The 24,603-nt window shown below is 34.9% G+C and overlaps 1 protein-coding gene across 5 annotated transcripts in view; it reads left to right on the top strand.

The window, feature by feature from the left end:
- LOC145688122 (protein ST7 homolog) overlaps positions 1 to 24,603 on the top strand; it is a 111,024-nt gene that overhangs the window by 59,423 nt on the left and 26,998 nt on the right. For all 5 annotated transcript variants that reach the window (XM_081761887.1, XM_081761889.1, XM_081761890.1 and 2 more), the window contains exons 6-8: positions 3,916 to 4,013; positions 20,631 to 20,821; positions 22,531 to 22,633. In XM_081761887.1, the coding sequence (XP_081618013.1) occupies positions 3,916 to 4,013; positions 20,631 to 20,821; positions 22,531 to 22,633 (392 nt within the window). The remainder of the gene's footprint in view (positions 1 to 3,915; positions 4,014 to 20,630; positions 20,822 to 22,530; positions 22,634 to 24,603) is intronic.

Raw genomic sequence — 24,603 nt, 5'->3', positions numbered from 1 at the left:
CAAAGGAATTTATGGTAGTGATGGGTTTATGTGCAAAAGGAAAGCATCCGATACGCCGGCTGTCATCAAATGTCAAAGTGAATGCAGCGTATTATATCGAGCATGTACTGGAACCCATCTATCGCCAACATGCCCCGGCTGACAGAGTGTTCATCCACCAGGACAAGGCCAGCAGCCATACTGCCAAACGAACGGTGGCCTACATGACACGTATGAACAGGAGACAGATGTAAAGGCTATCCCATTTCGAGACATCCCCGTCAAGTCACCAGATGCATCTCCTATGGACTTCCGTGCTTTCGGCCTCCTCAAACGGAACATCAATAAGAGTCGTCCGACCACACTTGGTGGCCTTTGGAAAGTGCGCAAGGAGGAGTGGGCGAAATTGGATCAGGCAGTGCTCAATAGAGGTCTCCTTCAGTAGAAACTACGATGTTGTGGAATCGTTCACCAACGGGGGGCTCACATCGAACACGATCGCTGGTGAAAACGGGGTTTTACGCCCTCCATAAGGCTGAAACAGCCTTCTGTATATTTGGTAACAGAGATTGCAATATGGTTAAAGTACTAACTTTCAAACTGAAAGTAAAATAAAATGAAATTGATCTCCGTTGTAATGTTCGTAAGCTTTAACGTAAACGCAATTTGTGAATGACTGTCGGTCGTGCAATGTCTTTTAGGCCGACAATAGTATAACATATGAAGTGACGCCAAAAGGTATTGCCAGATAAGTAATTTGCGAATGGTTATTGGATGCGCATCTGTCGACAAGGTGCGAGAACGTTTGAAATTATCCCAATAACTGAAATGTTATTTACAGTAAAACTTTCGTTGGAAAATATAGAATTCTGTTGCTAGCTATTTAAAAAAAAAAAAAAAAAAAAAAAAATCCAAATTAATGCGTAATTTTATTATGGTAGAGTACTTTTAAGTGTAATTGGAACAAGTTCAAAGATCAGACAGTCCACCTAAAGCTTGTTCCGTTTCTTGTTGAGTTGGTTTGACAGATAATTCGATGTCAAATTAGAAAAATAAAGTCAAGTATGGAAATTGTGTAGGAGTATAATGTGTTTATACTTGACAATTTTACTAGTTTAATTTAAACCCTAATATAAAGTTCACTGTACATCTATCGCAAAGAAATAAATTTTAGTATTGGGTCATTCCATATCAATTCAACACAGTGACTTTACCTCACCATCCCAGATTTTAATGAAATTTTGTACATTGATGCCCTTTATATAGACTAAAAAAAAATATCAAATTTCAACTTTATATATCAACCAGTATTGAAGATAGGGCTACGTAAAGTTTGAAAAAATAACCAAAATAGCATGTTCAATAAATTTTGAAATTGGAATTGCAGCTCTCCTAATTGAACTAGAGAGCTGGTTGAGGTGTTATTTTACAGCATTTTAAATGGTCTTTCCTGTGGTATACAATATTATGTACGATAATACAGAATTTGTTTTTCAAAATTTTTCAAAAAATACATATTTTGAAATTAATTTCATGAATAGATAGTATTGATGTAAAGCACCTGACAAAATATGAATTTGGGATGATGATGGGTTCATTGTTAAAACAATTCAGAACTAACACTTGATTAACTAACAGGTTAATAACACAAGAATGCTAAGTTTTACACTTCTGTGGAAATAAAAATGAACAGTTACTTGAAGAAAGAAAGAGTATAGATGAGTCAATAGTAAAACTTTTCAATGAGTAGTAGGATATGTTTATCATTTGAAGTTTGAGAAAGATACATTCGTTCAGTATACGTCACTTTCAAGGAGAGCATAACTTCTTCCAGTGGGAGTTACAGGATTCACTTTATCAGAACGTCCACTACTAACATCCACAGAATATAAGCATTTCTTGGATATGAGAATGATGGAGATAGCTCAGGTGGATGAAAAAGTTATTTTAACTTCATCAAGTTCTTTTTTGTAAAACATACCTGAGCCACCAATTTCCTTCATATACAGCGGTGACATAGCCTGATATGTCTTCTAATTGAGGTTTATTTGGAGAATTTGACACTTGCTTTTCCCAACCCGGCAAACCATCTGAAAATTTTAATACAATTTGCCCTCATATTGAATTTGACCCCCCCCCCCAAAAAAAAAAAAAAAAAAGTTGTGGATTTCCCGAAATAAATTCTGCGTACGTCCCTGATATCCAGTGCGCTAAAATGACGTTTATACAAACAACGAATGCTGGAATGTTTAGCTCACATTAAAAATTTAGTATGAGATATCATTCAAGAAAATTAAAAAGTCCAGTTGATAAGCTACAAATATAGTCGATAAAGTTTGCCTACTTTTTGTCAATATATTTAAGCAAAGTTAAAAATAATGGTAACTATGAAACAGACATTCAGGCAAGCAGATAGATAAGATAGAATTTGTTTCGTTAGCAGGCTCAGCTTCAGGATTTTAATTTTGAGTAGACCAATGTTTTCTGTTTTATTTTTTAAAAAATATAAATATGTAGAATTTGTTCCTTTGCAGTAAATATATATTTATTATCTTTTAGATGTTTATATTTTTCAAAATTTTTGGATTGGCTCGAGCCTACCCCATAAAGCTGCTTCAGTTCGTTTGGTTTGTTTAGGCGTAACGTCCATATGTAACAGCGAGGTTATGAAGAATTGAACATATTACTGGAAGAAGCATATGAATCACTAGTCGGTTTCCAGGTGGGATAAATTTTGTGGGCTCATCGGGACTCCTTAATTACAAGGCGAAAATTAGATTCAACTAGCACAGATGATTCGAGATTTGTGAAAACGTCACTATGAAATTCACACGATTTGAGGCATTTTTTGTTTATACAATTAAAAAAAAAAAAAAAAAAAAAAAACACCTGGTTTAAATCAGTCAACCCTGCTGTTCTACCAGTGCTAGATGTACATTTTTTACAAACCAGGTTTATTTACAGTAACATTTTCTTGAAACTTGCATTGATATCATTTTATTAACTTTTATAAAACTGAAGTTGAAAAGTATCATAACTTTAACTTCGGTTTAAGTTAAAACTCTTAGAGCATGAGCTAATCAGCAGATTACAAGTCTGTATGATATGTTTTAAAACCATTACTCTATTCTTCATATTTATTCCTACAAGTAAACTTAAAAAACGTTGCATACTTCTATTTTTTAGCTAGGTACAGGGTATTAATGAAAACTTTACTGTTACTTTTGAATTTTTAAACAATGAACCCATTGTCATCCCAAATTTATACTTTGCTAGGTGCTTTACAAAAATACTATCTAGTCATGGAATTAATTTCGAAATTGTAAAATATGTACTTTCTGAAAAATTGTTGTACATCACAGGAAAGGGCACGAAATATACTATAAAATGATACCTCAACCAGCTCTCTAGTTCAATTAGGAGAGCCGCAATTCCAATTTCAAACCACATTGAACATACTATTTTGGGCAATTTTTTGAAACTTTATATCCTTATCTACAATACCGATTGATATATAAAGATGAAATTTGATATTTTTCTTAGTCTATATGAATGGTACCCTGTGCAAAATTTCATGACAATCTGAGATGGTAAGGTAAATATTGTCTTCAAATTGGTGTTGATTTGACCTGGAACGGCTCTATTGTTGAATTCAAAACATTCAGATGCTCATGCATTTTTTTTTTTTTTTTTTTTATATATATATATAATAATAATAAAATCGATACCAATCACAGCATTAAGTCGTTTCTTGGACCAATAACATATTAAAGCGTTTCTGTTTTGCTGGAATGACAAGCGTATATCCAGAGTATCTGTATAATCTAATAGAAATATATATTTTTATTGTTTAAAACATCACAGTTCCTCTCTTTTTGCAAGTTATTAGAGATATTGCTCGTGTTTCATATGAATACATTTTCTTCTTTTTTGTAGGGAGGGACACAAATGTGTTAATATATATAAAAAGAAGATTAGCTATGTGTGCGAGGAAGTTAGGTAAATTGAAAGAAGCAATGAAAATGTTCAGGGATGTAAGTATATACCCTTTCATTTATATTTCGTTCCGCCTATTATGAAGAATTAATATAATGTGTTAGTTATTTTGTAACCTTTTATCATGTTAATCTTGGGAAAACAAGGAAAATATGTATACATTTGCGTTTCGTTATTGAAAAATTTACATAAAACTTTTCATAAAATACGTTTGAAGAAACACAATAGAGCAGAACGTGTTCTATCCAGTTGGTTTTATTTTGAAATATGGCGAAAAAATTCGAAGAATTCAGGAACAAGCCATCATTGTATGAAAATTAGTTAGGAAAGCAAATTCATTGCAAAAAAGAAAACAGAAGTTTCTTAATATATACGTAGAAAGCATTTATTGCATCAATTCATTGGTTTTCGTACCAAAATGACGCAAAAACTCATTCGACTTTCCAGTCGTGTTGTTATATAAAGACACTCATTAATCTTTCTGAATGTTTCAGAGCAAGCTTGGTTCGTTTATAATTGTATGTAAGAGTAGAAAACTTTTTAAGCTTATTATTATCACCCATTTCATTTCATTCTATATGTAATTATTTATTATATTTCCCGTGTTCAACAGAAACAGTACAAATTTTTCGTATTAAAAAAATTGTCAGTCGCAGAATAACGTTCATTCAAGTTTGGAATGTTGAAGAATGGACTTGAAATAAAATTATATAGCTTAAATTATTTCGAAAGTAAAAACTTAAGTGCTCTACATTTAAAGAATCGATGCCAGTTAAGGCCGAGAATTATTACTTTAATTTTCAGCTTTTCCTTACAGTCTTGGTTTGATTCCTGATGGGAATGCATGCAGTTCGGGTCCCACGCTGAATTGCATGGCCATATCTTATTTAGCCGTGATGCTGAAAAGGGACGTCAAATATACACCTTGCACCCTTTGTTATGAATCTGATGAAGTTTGTGTAAAGAGCTACTAAATGAACGATAAATTTGTAGATTAAAATATTGCAGCAGTAGCATACTAAGGCGTTTCTCTTTTACTGGAATGATAAGTGCATATTAAAATTGATAACCTATTATAGCTGTTAACTAAGTTTGTCATTTGTGATAGCATGCATAAGAAAGATAGATAATTGATTTTTGGCATGTTCTCTGGAGGGTTTTAATGTTAAATTGACGAACTTATACGCTGATTTGTTATGTCTGAAACCTACCACCAGTAAACAAATACAAACCTCTGGATACTGTGTTATCATTTAGTAATGCGAGTTCAGTTTTTGACCATATAAGTGTGATAAATCTCATGTTAATTTTTTCACACAGTTTACAGGCGAACAATTCCTCGGCTGCTTTTGTCACGAAGCAGAGATTGATAATTATCTGATGATTGATATAATGAGCTTGCGATAATGGAAATGTGCAAGTTTACTTTATAATTTTTCATAAGTGTCAAGAATTTTCTTCCATGAAAATATATTATCTCAGGTATTATATAGTCGAGTGTGCCTTTCACAGAATGTGTTTTATCGTGCATGGGAAAGATTCCACATTGACAATGCTATGCCAGCCATGCTAGTTACTGCTTGGCGAATGAACCACCTGATGATCGTAAAGAAGGATATAAGCTTGTATAGAATATGTTTATTAATTTAAATACGAAAAAAAAATCATTGTTGTGATCTTACAATATACGTTGTGTATCTGACATATCTGTAAATTTAACTGTTATTGCAGTTACATTGGCTTGATTTTGAATAGTGGCATCACTGCTGCCGTGTTCCCCTGTATTCTGGATGAATGAACTGGTTTTCTTATAACAAGTGACTGGCTAATGGGCACGAGAATGTTGTGTAATCATGAATGTATATTTGTGAAGCATGCATTTTGAAGTTCTGGTCATTAAATGAAGGCTAAAATAATGTTAGTTGAAAAAATCGAGATTCATATTGTGGTGTCTCAGGATCAAATTTTCACCGATGGACAGCACTTTACGCTAAGCATATGGGAACTGACTTTTGTCCTATAGACGGCAGCGCGATTACTTCAAACATTCCACATGAGAGACCAGACAAATTTGACGCGACCATGAATGGGCAGTTACATTTGGACTGACAATGGACGAGCCATGACTTTACCTATACTCTATTCCAGAATGTAATCTATTCTTAATAATGCACATTGTCGTGTTACTACATCTATAGCTGAACTCTTGCGGAAATGGTACTAAGACACCTATAATATTCTCCATATTCGTAGCACAGAAAGGAAAGGACGAGAATAGGATTTCCAAAATTGAAAGTAATTCGTGTTATTCAGTGGTCTATCCAGATCATCAAGCCAATTGGCCATGCAGAATGCTAGATCGTCAAGGTTGTGCAAGCAAGTGATAAATATGACTGGGGTATACGATGAAATGTAAACGTTGGTGTGTGTGTCAAATGTTCAATGTATGGTAGGATTATTGCCACGACTATAAATTGAAAGCAAGTGTAATAAGCATGTTCCCCCTAATCTCCTTTAGAAATTCAAAGAGTGATTCTGTGTAAGATCTGGTTTAAAATTTGAAGATTTATATTTGTCTTGAACGCATTAACACTAAACATAATTAAGCTAAAAGTGTTTTGATGTGTCACGTCAAAACTTTCCACTTGAAACTGTTTTACTATAAGTTTTTTTTGACTAGTTTAAAGAGATGTAAATTAGAAATCATTCCGATGCATAGATAAATTTGTATTCATTGTATTTGAGAAGACAGAATATAAAGAACATACCTCTTATGTTTTCTTCCTAAATACTGAATCAATAACAGCTATAAGCCAATAGTAGTAGTTAAATTATGACAAGTGAGTTACATTGTAGATGTAGCTTTCAAGGCTTTTTAAGTAATCTCTTCTTACTTCTGAACCCAGTACGTCTACTGTAAATTTCTTTCAGTGGATGTAGCTAAATCCTCTTGTTACAATTATGATATTTGTTGTTCTACATGTGATTTCACTCTTATGCATTTGTATTTTTCATTATCTCCATTAACTGGTAGATCAAGTTACAGCTTCACCAAAATTAAGTGTTTGTCATTGTTTCCTTTTGGCACAAAATAAATTTACTTTCTTCTGGGTACTTTGTCCTGATATCGTATATCTCTGTAAGTTAACGAATACCGAACAGTATTACGCCATTTGTTGCGAAGTTATTGACAAAAAAAAAAAAGGGGGGGGGGGTAGGAAATGTGTATTCACCTCTTGCTGAAAGTAAAATATTTGGTCACTTAACGGAATAACCCGTGTTTTCTTTGTTTTTTCTGAGAATAAAATTTTCACTTGTTTCCACTTGTTCTTAATTTATTTATTTTTATTTTTTAGTCGTTTATTTATTAACAACGTTCTAAAAAAAAGATGGAATAAAAGCCATTGTACACTGGAAACATTAACATGGAAGATCGAAACGAACCAAGAATCTGTATTTAAAACTGCTATTCCGGTATTTATTCAGTGAGACTAAAGAGAAAACTTGCAAAAGACCTAACTAGGATGGCTTTCGTAGAAGTCGTACTCACAATATTTCAATTACTGTTGAAGAATACTAACTGTACACCTACGCATTTTCGGTTCTGCATTGCATATCCCTATAAGATATTCTCTCTCTCCTGTTCGTAAATTCTTGGAGGAAACCGGCACTTTGCGCCAGTTGAGAAATAGGAACAACTCTAGAGCGATGTGTAGACTTGCGCAATATATCAAAAAATTTTGTGTTTCGGATTGAAACGAACTGTTTTAAAACTCCATAGTGTGATCTATCCGTATATCTATCAAGCAGATACTCTACAGCGAGCAACTGTTAATTCATACTTACAAAATTTTGAATACTAGCCTATTTTTGTAAAATAGAGCGAATTCGTCGTTTTTGAGTATGGAAAAGCGATTTAGCTAGTTTCGGCTTCGCAGAAACCCATTTTGGGGACAACTGTGAGAAAACAAAACTACTGTTTTGTCTCACCAAGCAAAACTTGGTCTTTTAAATATTGGAAAACTATATGAAGAACATGTGAAAAACGTTCCTTAGTTTTAAGGAAAAATATACATTCTGATTATGAGAACAAGGATTAAAAAAGAATACAAATTAGTAATCTTGAATTAGGTAATAATCCATATAACCAAATTTAAAGTTCATGAATTTAGTTAAGTTAACGAATTAGTTAAGATTTAGTGATAAAAATCAGAAATACTGTACTAACGTTGTCAACTAATCTCGAGCTTCCTGAGCAGTTCGTTTGTGATACAGACGTAATGGAAACGGAATCGGAAAATGCCTTTTAAAAAATGCTAATGTAACTCTGCATTTCCTACATAAATTTAAATAATTAGGTTTTTGACAACCAGTGTATAACAGCCGTAGTTTTCTCCCTACTGCATAGACGTTCAGCTTTCCTGTAACATCTATATCTTTTTCTTCTTCATTTAACTCAAGTGATATAGTTGAGCAAGTAATTAACTGTGTGCTAGTTCTATGCAAATTGGCCTGTAGACGATTGTCTTTAAATGAAAAGTATTTAGTGTTCAAACTTTTTGACAACTATTTATTTGAAAACAAACAATAGTAATTTGAGAATTAATACATACTACCATTCTGTTCACATAATTTACCTTACTTACTTTTAAAACTGATTTAAGTATTTGCTTTCTTGAGACCGTGAAAGGTCAACGTGTCTTCTGGATGGCGCACGGAAAACCTGCACCTTTGAGCATATCACCTGCACCTATGAGTTTACTCACATGATGCACATATACGCATACATTGTTTACGGAAGATGCAGAAATTCTCCTTGAGTCAATGCACGTTTGCGCATACCTTAATGTACTCATTCACTCGACGCAACTCTACTGCGCCAGTTCTTCTAATTTCATTACGAATACTATCCCTCAAGTCTTCTGATGTTCTCGGTATCTTTGTGTATGCCTTTTCTTTCAAATGTACCCACAGATAAGTCACAAATAAGTAGGTCTGCAGATCGAGGTGGCAACAGTCCTTTGCTGCCCAGTCCTTCCTTCTGGTCGTTCTGATCGTTCCGAATGGTGAAGAGGTCGTTCCATTCTGTTCAAAGACTGCGTACTCGCGTTCACGAGGCGTCAATTGTACGTAAAATTTCTCAAGGATTCCCATATACTCAATAGTGTTCATTGTTGCCTTGAAAAATATTGAACCTACAATTCCCGTTGCAAACACAGCACACCAGACTCCTAGGTTTCAATCGTGGATAGGTTCCTCATGAATGATATGAGGATTGTGCACTGGCGTTCTGGAAATTTACATGCCCTGACAGATGGAGCTAGGTTTCATCATTTATGAAATCTAGCAGCAGATCCAACAGTCCACTGACAATTATTTCAAGTAGTCACGTGCAGTAATGAACACGTTTTGCCGTGTCTCCCGGCTTCAGTTCTTGAACACATCATATTGTAGGGCTGCATACGTAGATTGTGTAAAATACGTTATGCGCAATGTTTTCCTGTTGCTACAATTTATGTATCGATTTCGTAGTTCTATTTGATTTATGCTTGAGTGCTTGAATATTCACAACCAAAACAAGTGTGCGGACTGACGGGGCTTGATTCTTTTTCATGTTTGCAGCTGACCTGTCAAGTGCAACTTTTTAACCAAACCTTGATGCTGCTCTCTGCTGGTACACTAACACCAGGATCCTTGTTTTAAAATATATCCCGCGTTTCCTTAATGAAACTGGTTCATATGTGTCCTTCCACTATTGCGATTCTGTGTTCAGTGGAATATATTTCGGCGCGTTCCATCATATACGTCTGCACGAAGACTTCCCAGCTTTTGTACTAGATAGTTTGCAATAATCGCAGGCAAGGTATATGTTTGCTGCATTTCCATTGTTGAAGGCAGAACGCTGCGAATAAACATACAAACCTACTCCTTTAATTTCCGATTATCAAAAGGCGAGCTCGTAGGCCAACGGACCGGTTTTTGTTGCGCCACTGGTATCAGAGGAATATTAACGTGTGTAACTAAATATCTGTGTAACGAAGCCATAATTATTTAGTTCTTGTGTAGTGGTTCCTCCCCATGTTCCTGTCCAAAGCACGGAAAAGAGAATTACTCTATTCCTCTATTCCTGCTCTTTTGGTTTAGTGGCCCCACTTAGTTTACATTAACGATCTAGAACTTGTCTTTCGGCAGAAAATTCACATAATGACTGTTAAAGCTAAACAGTGAAACTGACATGTGAACTATGGAATATGTGAAGCGTTCAGGGTAGTAAAGGTGGCGAACTCAACAAAGGTTTGTTTCCTCAAAATGCACTCTGAACAATTAAAACAATCATCAGTATATTTTGCAGCTGTATTTTCTACGAACAAGAATAAAGACTTCCACAAACTATACACATAGCCACGAGAACTTGCTTCCATAGAGCAGTTAAGTTTATGTGCTCGAACATCTCAGATGAATTTACGAGTGTACATACTGCACGTAACTTTCATTAAGTCGCCCTTCCTACCCGGAACGCCTCATACCTTCTCAAAACAAATTTCACAGTTTTATATCTTCAAGATTTGTAATGAAACTTCAGAAGAGTCTAATGAAGCTTACTGTAAGATATGCAGTGGAGCGGTGTGCTTTTTTTTTGTTACTGTTCAATTATCGACAAAATATAACTAAACTTCCTGATTATGCCGAAAAATTGTTGATTTCTCTCTTTTTTTTTTTTTTTTTTTTTTACATGGTGGGAAGTATTTTAAATATATATTAATTATGCGCAGAACGACGTGTTTATTGTTCCCTTGTTTTTGTTTTGTTTCCTTGTTACTTTAAGTTGTGATTCATTTCTTTTTATTTATTTCATGTAACACCTTTACCAAACTTCCTTATTTTTGTACCTTATCTCCTACTACTTCCTCAACCAGACGGAACGCTTGTATTCAAGAACCAAGACAGCGATTCGCAAAAGGCAAAGACAAAGACAAATGTCAAGACAATTGCTGAAACCATTGGTGGTAAAACGGGTATCGCATTCAGTAAGTAGTAGCTTAGCGAGAGTTGTTCCTGTTCCGTAGAAGCTAGTGTTTATCTGCAAAGTACTACAGTAAAAGCCCACTTTACAGTGTCATTCTTCAGCATTTTGGAAGATAAATCTTCTCTCTTCATTTCTTTAAATAAGTCCATAAATATTATACTAGTAATAATACGAGGAACATCCATTAAAGGAAAACACTCAGTATACACCCTATACTTACATATGGATCTCATTTCACTGTCTGAGCTCCTTAGCGGCTAAGCGGTTAGCATATGCTCCTGTGGCGTGCAAGACTTAAGTTCGATTCCCGATGGGAGCTCATGTGGTTCGGATTCCACTTTAATCAGTAGATCCACGTCTCACATAGCCTCGCTGCTGAACGGAACGTTAAACTCAAAATCAACTTATTTCACTGAATCACTGGGGACGAGGAAAACTGAGTGTCTGCTTATTTGTTTTATTACCTTCTACGCAATCTCAACCTCAATATCAATGTGTAAATGTCAATAGTGTTAAGTAATACTGTCAAAGGTTTGTTTCTATAATTATTTTCATTAGAATGTAAAACTGCCAGCAGAATAGTGTACCTATTTTATATATATATATATATATATATATATATATATATATATATATATATAAAACTTCGGAAGTAATGGACAGTTTTGTTCAGTCTCTTTTAAGTAGAGAGAAGCCATTGTCTGTAAGTTACTGAAAACTGTACGAAAATTGATTCGTTCCGGTTTAGCGTTATTTACGAAATATGAATGTTAAATAAAAGTAAATTATGAATAGGCACCTTTGCCAACACATCACGAAGCGGAAAAGTGACAGAAAATATTTTTGGAAAGCGGTAAGTGAGGATTGAGATCTCCAACACCATATCACCTTCCAGGGTCACGTGATTGCCTTGCCAGGTTAAAAGTTGAAAAATACAGAGACTCAAAACGATGGAAACAAGACGATACTTCACCTCCAAAGAACGCCAAATGTGTGAATTCGGCTGAAAATATAAAGGCTTTAGCATTCTTTCTTTCTTGTGGGATGGAAGGGTATCTTATTGATTGACATGTTCCAACTGGTACAACCATTACCAGAGAACATTGTGAACCAACTAAAGGAAGAAGTATGTGAGAAAACTCTGGGTTAATCAAAGAAACAAGAAATTATTGTAATCCTTGAAGATAATGATAAGCCTCAAATGTGTGTCGTTGCAATGGAAAGGAATCAGTGAATTGGGATATGATATGCTGCTATATCCACCTGAATTTGTTCCATCAGATCGTCTTCTCTTTCAAAAACAGAATTTCTTCGTGATTTGATTTTCATCAAATGAAGGCAAGAGTATTTTGCAGCAAAAATGTAATTTCCATGATTGTGTAAATATCTTAGAACATCTTTGGAGAAAGGACATTAAGTGAAGACCATATTGAAGAACGCTTCTTAGAGATAGGGCGTGTTTTTTGCACTCCATTCCGTAAACGTTTTAATGGGATATTATATATCACATTAAAACTTTTACGGAATGGAATACAAAAAACACGCTTTATCTCTAAGAAGCGTTCTTCAATACGGTCTCCACTTAATGCCCTTTCTCCAAAGATGTTATATAGTGGAAACGCCTGTCGTTTGCGATATGTAAGGTGTAACACTGAGGATGCGTGTACAGTGCTTGACCGTTAGTGCTGTCATAGGTGATGAGTTTTTGTGGACGTTTGTAGTATGCCAGGCTTGGTAGAACGGAAGTGTGTGTGTATTAAAGCGGGCAAACGGTGGTGATGCAAAATGGGAGACTTCTGTGTTCTTGTTTCTGCGGGCATCTGTAGTGTGTTAAACAGGGTATAACGAAGATGCGTGTTGAAGGCGGTAAATGGTGGTGTTGCAAAATAGGAGACCTCTCTGTTTCAAATAGGTCAAATGGATGCCCGGTTAGTTGTTCCAAGTGGATCCAAGGTAGCCATTGGGTCGTGAGGAACAGTGTCCAAGGAGGTGATGACCTAGAGACCTCTCGTGGAAACAACGTGAACGGAATGTAATAGTGGACGGAACAGAAGTCTCAGTGGCAGAAATTGCAGAACATTTAAGAGGATTGTCACCAAGGACTGTGGAGCAAATGCAGCAAAAAGTGACTGCCAAAGCAAATCAGAATCTGGTACAGCCTATTGCGACATTCACAGTCCGACGGGAGTTCCATAATCTGAACATTCGCGGTCGGGTTGCTTTGCTGGCGGCAGGACATTGTTAAAGTTTTGTTTAAATTATACAGATTCTAAGGGTACAGCAAGTTAAAGAACATTATTAGTAAAACTAATCAATAGATAAGCATTCAAGCAATATACCTATTTTTTCTTCTGAATGATACTTTAATGTACTTATCATCTAGAAACATGCCTCTTACCTCAGTCACTTTGTTATTTATTTTTATTTTTTTAAAGGCGACACTTGTCTGATATAACTGAGTAAAAAAAGAGTAGAAAACCTATCAAGATAACTAATACCTGTAGCTTTCATTCTCGAGAATTCCCACTCAGATATCTGTATATATATATTAGGGTGTCCCTTATTTTGGGTAATTTCGTGTTGCGATACGCACACCCCCCAAATGTATTCTATGTGACCATAAACACGCATTAGTGAAATAGTAGCTCTCTACGAGAACGTTAACCCGTGCCGATTTGACGACAAAGTCATGAAATGGCGTTTCCACATTATAATATAACTTAGAATTTCCAACCGTGATAACGGAGAAACTAAAAGAGGCAGAGAAACGAAACTTTGCACGAAGCAACTAGAGAAAGGGCGACATCTGTTCGTATATTGACAAACAGCACCGGATGAACAGTGTTGCCAACCCAAGACAAAGTTGTGTTTTTGTAAATGGAATGACCCAAATTGAATATCATCATTGGAAGCAGCAATGAAAACAAAGATAAAAGAGATTGTAAAGGCAGTTCAGTGTTGCAAACTGTTCGAGAAACAATGTGTAATATGTGTTGGCGCACACAGGGAGTGAGGCACTAATGTTTTGTAGGCCTTAAATCAGCTATTGATAAGAATTTGCGTTGACTCTTAAGTCTAGAAGGATCTGCTGAACAGTGTTGCCATCAACAGAAGGGAGAAATTGAGTTTGGAAGAGATACAATAACTCGGAAAAGGTCACTAGTTCTATATGCTTTAAAGCCTATAATGCAAGGTGGTAGAGCATGAGGAGTAGAACCATGGTTATGCGAGATCGATAACTGACCGAGATATACGATATCTTGTAAAAGCTGACAAGTAGGGTTTGTGATAGGTGGCAACGCTGCACAGCGGGTTAGAATCTCAACAACCTGGTTAAAATATGAAAACAGCGTTCAATTTGCATGGGTTTATGTACTCGTGGGCTTTTGAGGACGCTGATAACCATGATGAAATGAAGAGTGAAAAAGCCGCTGTTGTGCAGCATTGTCATCTTTTACAAGCCTTAGTTCTCTACTTTAACAAGATACCGAATATATCTGTCAGTACGTGAGTTCTCAATCTCTCATAACCACGGCGCTACTCCACGTGCTCTTCTGCCTTGCATTATAGGTTTTAAATCATACAGCACTAGTGACCTATTCCGAGTTATTGTATCTCTTCCAAACTCAATTCCTCCGTTCTGTTGATGGCAACACTGTTCAGCGGATCCTTTTAGACTTAAGAGTCAACGCAAACAATTCCTATCAATAGCTGATTTGAGGCCTACAAAACGTTAGTGCCTCACTCCCTGTGTGCGCCAACACATATTACACATTATTTCTCGAACAGTTTGCAACACTGAACTGCCTTTACAATCTCTTTTGTCTTTGTTTTCATTGCTGCTTCCAATGATGATATTCAGTTTAGGTCATTCCATTTACAAAAACACAACTTTGTCTTGGGTTGGCAATACTGTTCATCCGGTGCTGTTTGTCAATACACGAACAGATGTCGCCCTTTCTCTAGTTGCTTCGTGCAAAATTTCGTTTCCCTGTCTCTTAGTTTCTCCGTTATCACGGTTGGAAATTATAAATTATATTATAATGTGGAAACGCCATTTCATGACTTTGTCGTCAAGTCGGCACGGGTTAACGTTCTCGTAGAGAGCTGCTATTTCACTAATGCGTGTTTATGGTCACATAGAATACATTTGGGGGGTGTGCGTATCGCAACACGAAATTACCCAAAATAAGGGACACCCTAATATATATAGTAAACCGTTTGACCCACTCATCACCAGATACCCAGAACCTTAAAATTGTGCACAAATGTTCTCCTTAAACCAGCAAAGCCCATTCACAAGATATTGCTCTATCACAATTTCGTCTCGTCATCAGTACTTCTACGCCTCAACAGAATTCTTTTCGACGTTTGATTGTCGGCCATTTCGAACGCATATGACGTAGCAACCCCAGTGTTACTGTACTTTGCTTCATGTAAGTAGAAGCACATGTCCTGCTGCCTCAAGACCTCAGCTTCAACTGACGAAATGTTTACCTTGATTTCATTATTCACTCCGCAGTGTTGCTATAGTGTACATTACTTATGAAATGACCGTCATATCAATGGGCATGAAAACCCCGAGCAACCGGTGACTTTTAAGTTCAGAAATGTGCGGTCAGAACATCACGATTCCCATTACCGTTGTTGGTTCTCGTGACCGAGTCTGCTACTTCAATTTTTCAAGTAGTTTCCCAGTTTGTCCTCACGATGTTGTAAAAACTGTATTAAGGAATATCAAAGAAATAAATGTAACGAATGTCTGACTTTTAGGAAACATTAATTTTGAATTTGTTCGAAGTTTATACAGGTATTATGAGTGTAAAAACTAATAGTTCACTCGAGGAATTCCGAGTAACAATTTCTTTAAATATCTTTAGTTGGTCGTAATTTAAAACATGTTCTACGCAGTGACAATGACATTACAAAGAGCAACAAGATGTGGTTCGGTCTTACTATTACTAATTGAATTTACTTATATGAAATGATGACTCGAAAATTGTATTTTATGCTTGAACGAAATATTTTCTTGTATGTATTGTTTAGAAGCAGTTATACTGTTCAATACAATTTAAAAAAAAAAAAAAAAAAAAAAAAGTGAAACAAACTTTCAAACTTTTAAGCGTGCTGCGAGTGGGACTACAATTTCAGTACATTTTCACTAAGCAAAATAATAATAATAATAATAAAAAGTTTCGATTGAAGGCACAAATGGCTGGATTCTCATTGGTCAATTCATTATGAAAGTAAGAAAAGAAGTAAAGAAGGAAAATTCAGGTTTAGGTAAGTGTATATTCAAGGTTAAGTACTAAAGGCGAGTAGCTGTTCTAGTATTGGGATTATAAGAAAAGAGTAGCACAAAAAATAACCTACAAGAGAGGCAGTATTTTGAGTAACGTTGCGTACTGCTTCATAAAAATTATTACGCTCTTTTCATTTATTTGTAACATCCTGTTACATATTTTAGGGACAAACGAAAATTGTTTGACAATGATTCTTTGTGTATTATTTCGCTTTGAAAATATGTCAGCTGCAGAGAAACTGGAACATATTGACTTTGCAGATGTTACCTACGAAGATTTTACTCGTTCCAAAACTTTCACATATCTTCAGTAGTTGGATTATTGACTAAGATTTTTTTACAACGCTTTTATTGTTCGAAATACACGGACTGGACTGCTTGTAGACATTAGCTGCAACGAGGTTGGAAATAATGTATAAAATGGTTGTACTAGAGTAAGGTCTTTTGAGTATCACACTAATGAGTCGGTCAACATAATTTCCTAAGTCCAATCACGACATGTTGGTAAGAGTCGGTAGGTGTTTTCTTGATGACCTGTAAAGAATACGTTTCTGTTTGTGTCTCGTTCTTTCGATACGGTAATATTTCTTGACAATCTGTAAAGAATTCTCTCTTTTTCTTTGCAGGTCACCAAGAAATACATTCTGATTCTAGTAGTGTTGTGATTGTTCCTCTCCGTACAATGATTTTTGGTTGTCAGTGTGCCCGCTTTCCAGCTGGTACACGATGAGTCTACTAGGAAACTTCACCTTTATAATTGACACACATTATCTTCAGAATAGTGCCTACAATGAAATAATACATTTTTCTCTCTCTCTCTTAATATAATGGAACTTTCAGGTTACACGTACATTACACGTAATAAGCACGTTCTCTAAAAAATTTCCATGTGCGGACAGTAAGATTATTTCCACAATTCTTCAATATTAAAGAGACAGCTACACATTCTAATATTTTTTGCACACAAAATATGTTCGTCGCATATTGATTTGTTGATTCTTGTACAAAATTACATCATAAGCATTTGTTTTCTGGATATTAATTATCTATATATATATATTGGGACATGTTTCAACTTATCAAGCTGATGTTCAACTTCCCAACGAACAATCTCGAATTTCATGTTGTGGAATCAAAATTTGTACCATCTCAGAGAGACTGAAGGACAAGATTGGAGAAAGTCTTTCACAAATATTATCTTCATTTTTGAGGTAGGTTGATACGGCACATCGTTAATGTGCTGAGTTATCGGAAAACGTTAATTTTGATTTGCTTATGCTTTTGAAATACAATTGTTACTGCAGGATTCAATTTCAGATCATCATTGATAATACAAAATACTAGAGAATATGTTAGGCAAATAATCAGTCCTAGCATCCCTTTAATCCATAAAATCACTAATACACATGAGGATGCGTTATGATTTCCTTTATATACCGCTGAGATTCTGTTAAAATTTTATTAGATTGATCGACTAATTTTGTTAAGACTGTTACATTGACCAACTTCCTCCGCTGTTTACGCATTTAATGGTATCTAACCGGTTACATTAGTATTGGTAAATATATTACGACATTTTGTCTTGTCATTACATGATATATAAATTGAATGAGGCTTTTTTTTTTTTTTTTTTTAAAAAGTTTAGCGTCACATTTCTTGCCCTTTAGGCTAAAGGAGAGGATGATTAATGACAGTGAATGATTATGAAATTAAATATTTGTGCTCCTCCACAGGGATCGAAGCCGGAACCACGTGCACCAAAGGCACACACTAGCTACTAGACCAGGGGGGGGAACGAAGCTGCATTTGAATTATTTCTAATAAGTGAGTACATGTTTTTATTTTTATGGAAACACATTAATGGGACACGATACCTCGGTGGTAGATCGCTTATCTTTGGTGCCAAGGGACTTTGATATGGTTGTGAATGTATGTACAGCATTGTGTAAGTGGATGTCTTCCATTACTTTCCACTTCTTTATGCCACCAACTCGTTTGTGATTGATCATACTTCTGCCCTATAGAGTACAATTGTGGAACATTAACTAAATGTTTAATTACAAGAGATTTCAAATGAGCATAAATATATTTTAGAAAAATTAAACTTAATAAATAGTAGCTTTTGCTATTACGACATAATAATTTACGATATTCAATTTGATTTTAAGCCATGTACAATCAGTGTCATTTTAGAATATCAGTCACTATTGTAGCTTGTTTTATACTATGTACTTTTTTTTTTTTAGGAGAAGGGGTGAAAGATATCATATATCTAGGCCTTTCGAGGGATATGATACGTTCAGAAGTTGATCATAGTTATCACATATTACTTGATCTATATTAAATTGAATTAAGCTCTCGTTGTCTTCCGTGAGTGGGTGCTGGAAAGAGCAACACTTGGTCGTTCTTCTCGCATATAGTTTAAAGGAATGGGGGCAGTCGAAGTTTAAAATGTACACAGTTTCAGTGGAAGTAGTAAAGAAATACGAAGAATGAATTGGTACAAATTTTATCGCTGTTATAGATACCCGCTTTGTAATATCAAATCGTTGTTTCTTCAACCTTTTCATGCTTGGAAAATGTCAGTTAATGAATTTTTTTTTGTTGGTTGTGTTAATTTCTTTTTACATTATTATTCTCCTTGGGTGTCCTATATTCTTGAGTTACGCGTGTTTATATTCCACCACACACTTAACTCTGTATTTAGACTTTTTCCATCATAGTAGGACAAAACGTTATGTCACTTTGCTAATGAGTTCATGTTATCAAATATACTCATATTACGTGAGTCAGTAATACGATTGTCTCCTCTGATCAATCGCGAGTTCAATCCTAGATTGCATCATGTATAGAATAAAATTTTGACAGATAAACTCATAATTGCGCCACTTGATACGATCAGTACGAATTCTTCCCTACTAAATTAAGTATTCATAACGAATGCAAACAATTAAATAACATGCGTTAGTACTCAGAAGAGGACAGAGAAAGTGAATTGTATCCGTGGGACAACGTTATCACGTTAATTATGTTATTAATTACTTCTCAATGAGGATTTGATCCGAGAAAATAATGTATTTCTGAAAATTGCCTATGGAGTCCCATTGCGGATATTATTTTGTATATTAGCTGATGGCACAGCCGTACCTTGTTAACTAAGTTACTCCTAGCTAAATGGAAAATACTTTTGTCTTATTGTAATGGGATATATATATATATATATATATATATATATATATATATATATATATATATATATATCCCGTTTATTTCAAAAGTGACATAACTCAAAAATCGCCCTTGTTGACTAATGGGCAGAAAATGAAAGCTAATCTCGATACCTATCTCAATACCTATCTGTAAAAATTTTACAGATGTGCTTCCAAAACGGCGCTAGAGCACTTTGTGTCGTTCTTGCGCCCCATGTATTTTCACTGCGTTTCGAAACTTTCAAACGCTTCTCCTGAAAACTTACCACTAGACTGAGTATTGTCAACTCAACATTAAGTTGTATTTTTGTCAAATGGCACTACGTCAAGTTATGACATCTTAAATCTACATATGAAACAAAAACTTACAATTCCACACTTGTTATGTAGTGTTGCAAACTAAGGACGCTACATTATCACAAACATTGAAAAACAACCAGATATTGAAAGGTTCTACAACAGTGATTACACAAGTGGCACGGACGGGTAATGCACATCCAAAGTATTATAGTGTCGAATACTACAGTCAACGTATGATGTATTCCGAACAAGTAGAGACAAAGTTACAAGGAATTGAAAAATTAACTTATTCTATTCAATCGAAATCCGTCTCATTTGCATTGTTACTGCTATAGAGGCCATCAAAATTCGAATGTTTGTGATACTGTAGCGTCCCGAGTTTGCAACACTGAATAATGTGGATGTACTGCCAATTGCAGAGATATAACTTGATGTTGGGTTGACAACATTGTTAACCTGATGGTATCACAGAGTATGTCAAACAATATCCCCTTGCCGATAAAAAAAAATACAAGGGCATGTCAAAATAAATGGTCTACCCTATATATACAGTACTTATTTATATATATATAAACTCCGTTGAATACTTGGCAAAACATTTTATATTTCATATAACAAATAAGAAATGAAGAGATGCTGAAGGAGAGACACGATATATAGCTGAAGTGGGTATAGAATCCGTCATATCCCTTTATTCCTACATCCTATTTATATCCTCTTATTTATTCAGTGTCGCTCAGTTTCTTTCATGTAATGCTAACTTGTTATCTTCAAATTTAAAAAACATGCTAATTTTTTTGTTTTATTTACTTTCCAGCTAACAAAAGAAGTTCCTCCAATAATGAATGTTCTAAATATTCATGAAAATTTAATAGAAGCGTTATTAGAAATGCAAGCATACGCTGATGTTCAGGCAGTTTTAGCGAAGTATGATGATATTAGCCTTCCAAAATCTGCAACAATATGCTATACAGCAGCACTACTAAAAGCAAGAGCTGTAGCGGACAAGTAAGTTTCATAATTCACTCGGAAATTTTAGGCTTTTAGGTAAAAAGGAAATTAGTAAGTTAAATAGCCTTTTCTGTTAAAATTTATAGTCCCCTTTATATGTTAATATACAGGTTTTTCCCGATTTTGTGCATTTTCCCCTTCTCTAGAAATACAGAGACAGCTGAAACCAAATTTTGTCGCTAAGAAAAAATACATACATAATGTCGTAATTACAAAAGGAAGAATTCTCCGTTCTTTCTTTACGTCACACTAATTTCTAATAATGGCAAGTAAGTTTTGTGGTGCACAAATACCGTGTATTTTGGTTTCCTGGCGGTTCTTCTGTTTCCTCCCGCGTTCTAAGAGCATAATCGTGGGACGTTGAAAAACCCTAATAGTAGTCATGCTAATAGGTATAGTTGCCTACCTATCTGCATTCATAGATGCCGCTAGCGTGCAGGTAGTTTGAAAATTTAAAACTATTATGACGATTTAATTGCAGTTTGAAGTATATTCACCTCCGGTGCTTGGGGTCATTGGTTCAATCGCGGCTCGCGCCGTGTGAACTTTGTGGTGGACAAACACCGCGCTCGTGGGTTTTCTCGGGGTTCTTCCGTTTCCTCCCACTTTCTTCATTCCACCATTTTCATCCATTCCCCATAATCACCGTCTTCTTTAGCCTAACCGGCATAACCGTGGAACGTAAAACTCAAAGATTTCATTTCATTTTTTTGAAGTATATTGTTTGAATTTAATTATTTTTAAAAATGGTTTTAGAACAAAGGTTTAACCATATTTAGAGTTGAGCATTAATATTTGAGTATTTCTGCAGTAATATATTGTGACGATATTATTGCATCTTAAACGCTGTTGTTTCAATTTACTTATTTCAGAGTGGATAATGATGATATAAAACATGAACGTGCTTTGCTATATTTATTATTAAGACATGGACCTTATCCAGATTTGATTTATGTACTAATATTTGTAGTTGATGGGCAGCAATTGGAATTTTTAATTAAGTACGATTCTTACTTATAGTTCGAAGTAGGAAGAAGGCTTGACTACAACAGCTGGTTTCTCCAAATAGTGTTATATATATTCCTATTCGTAATAACAAAGTAGAGAAAGAAGCTACACTTTTAAAAGCGCGAGTTCCTATGATATGGTTATCGCTTATATACAATTGCATGTCTGGAATCGCAGAACACATTATTATTTATTTGTTTATTTAATCCTTAAATTGGCAATCATCGAGAAATTCCCGCAGTAATGTTTCGGTTTGTTATTATGGTTAAAACTCGTATTCCTGACCATGATTTCGTAATTTTTAAGTATTTTTGTAATTTGGATACAAAGTACAGGATGTTCATGTCCGAGCAACATTGACCTAAAATAGCTAATCATGTGTTCCTAGTGAGCAGCATTGCCCGTAATATGGTTAATTATAATTAGGAATATTTCTCAGTACTAATTAGGAGCAGTTTTATTGAAATGCTTCTCTACAGAGCGAGAAACAACAAATAGCACAAACTACCGCAGAAATCGAGAACCGCAAATCGCGTATATGAATATTGTATGAAAGCAATAATGTTAGTTAAGCGATCACTTAAGTTATCATTCGTGCATGTAGGGCAATAGAAAGCGATTTTGATTGTAAGCAAAAAGGCCAAATAAAGAGTTAGAAAAATCAAAAGTTTTTTTTTTTCTTTCTTTCTTTCTTGCAGATTCTCACCTGATATTGCTAGCAAAAGAGGTTTAACAACAGCCGAAATGACAGCTGTAGAGGCTATTCACAGAGCAGTAGAATTTAATCCTCATGTTCCCAAAGTAAGTATCAGTGAACAGGAGTTGATCTAGTAATCAAGCGCCTTAGTTAATAATCTGAATATGTAAAAAATTCTGAATAACCAAATTTGTAGTGAATGAAGTTACTGTTAAAGTAATGACAAATAATAACAACATTCTATTGATATTAAAAAAAAAAAAAAAAAAAAAAAAAAAAAAAAAAAAAACTCTGGCCAGACTTCAGTTCAATATAAAGCTGTATGGTAATTCTAACTAAAGTAATGAATAATGATTTTTTATTCTGTGATCCGTGTTAAGTTTGGTCTATACAGAGTGAGGCAGTGAATCGGACAATTATGAATGCAGCCTAAGGAACAGAACTGACCAGAGCACTAAATATATTAATAACACTTGTGTAATAATTTCGGCAGTGTGACGTTTGCTTCATCAGAGAATGTTACATTGCTGAAACTGTTACACAAATGCTATTAATATATTTAGTGCTTTGATCAGTTCTATTTTATTAATATATGTTGTATATTCCCAAAGTTACAATATGTAATATACAACTTCACAAAGCACACATTTATTACTATATTCATAAAACTCTCACTAAATAAAAATAGAATCCCTAAAATTTTAACACCAATATGTTGCGATATAAAAATAATCTCGTCTGGGTTTAAAAATTACATCTAGAAGATGAAGGGTGGAAATGACCCTTATCGTTCATCAACAGGATCTGTACAGGGTCTGCATTCACACATATTCAGTGACAGCTGGTAAAGAGCGAATCGGTCGCATGGACCACATTCAGTGTGTACTATCTGAATTTTATAAGGCTGGTAAAATCATCCTCATGCTGCGATCAGAAGTGCCAGGTGACATCGGGTGCCGAAATGCTGACCGGATACAACTTCTCTGTAGAGCACCCTCCACTCCGGCAGTAATTTTCATCGCACATAACACGCTTTACACTGCCAGCGCTTTTCTTCAGTGTAAAACATGTTTCCCCGAATTTCTTAATTGGCATTTTGATGACGTTGGTAAATGACACTGAATCACTACGTGAAATATTAAAATAATTTTCGAAATGCACACTGCCTGGACATGTAACTATTGTTGTTTTGTAATACGCTATTATTTTTCGGGTACTTTCATTTACGGGGACCTGAGGAGCCCCCGTTCCTTAGGTTTGAGCATCACAGAGAGTAATGTTAGTGTAATTTTAGTGTAATGTGTCGTAATTCATTTTGTTCATATATTAGTAGATCTTGTGTGCTTGTTTTCTACGATTAAGGAGATCTCCAACCCCCTGAGAACTCGGCGTATCTTAACTATATATAAAACTACATGAGCTGACATAAATTAAAGGGGTACTTCTGCTTGACGTGGATAGTTAAAATTTGGCATGATTGTAGCTTTCCGGGACTAACCGACAGGAAAATTGTCAGAAGTGAATATTTTTAATTTTAGGGGGTCTAAAAAGAAGATGAACTCCCCCATGTTATTTAAATTGGTCTTTTTTTGGACCTATAATCTCATGTTTTAAATACTTGGAAGTGGTATAAAAACGTGAAATTCGGAATGCTTATATGCTTTCATTAGCATTACCAAAGTAAATCAGTAAATATAAAAATTTCCAACTTTAAAGTAGTTTTATAAGGAGTGAAAAATCTTTCCCATGTTATTTATATGGGACATCTGTTACACCCCAAAATTATTGGGCACTTCCTGTAGGGCTACAATGATTAAATTAGACATGGTTGTAGCTTTTCGGGGACTAACCTACAGGAAAATTGCCAAAACTGAATATTTTTAATTTTAACGGGGTCTGAAAGGTGAGATGAAGAAATTCCCCATGTTATTTAAATTGGCTTTTTTTTTTTTTTTTTTTTTTTTTTAACCTATAATCTCATATTTTAGGTACTTAGAATTGGAACACAAACTTGAAATTCGGTATCCTTGTACGTTTTTGTTAGCGTTACCTAAGTAAACCAGTAAAAATTAAA

This window comes from Thermobia domestica, chromosome 6 (assembly GCF_964235325.1).
Source record: "Thermobia domestica chromosome 6, izTheDome1.hap1.1, whole genome shotgun sequence".
NCBI lineage: Eukaryota > Metazoa > Arthropoda > Insecta > Zygentoma > Lepismatidae > Thermobia > Thermobia domestica.
The sequence above is the reverse complement of the archived record's forward strand: the minus strand, read 5'-3'. Positions and strand labels throughout refer to the sequence as shown.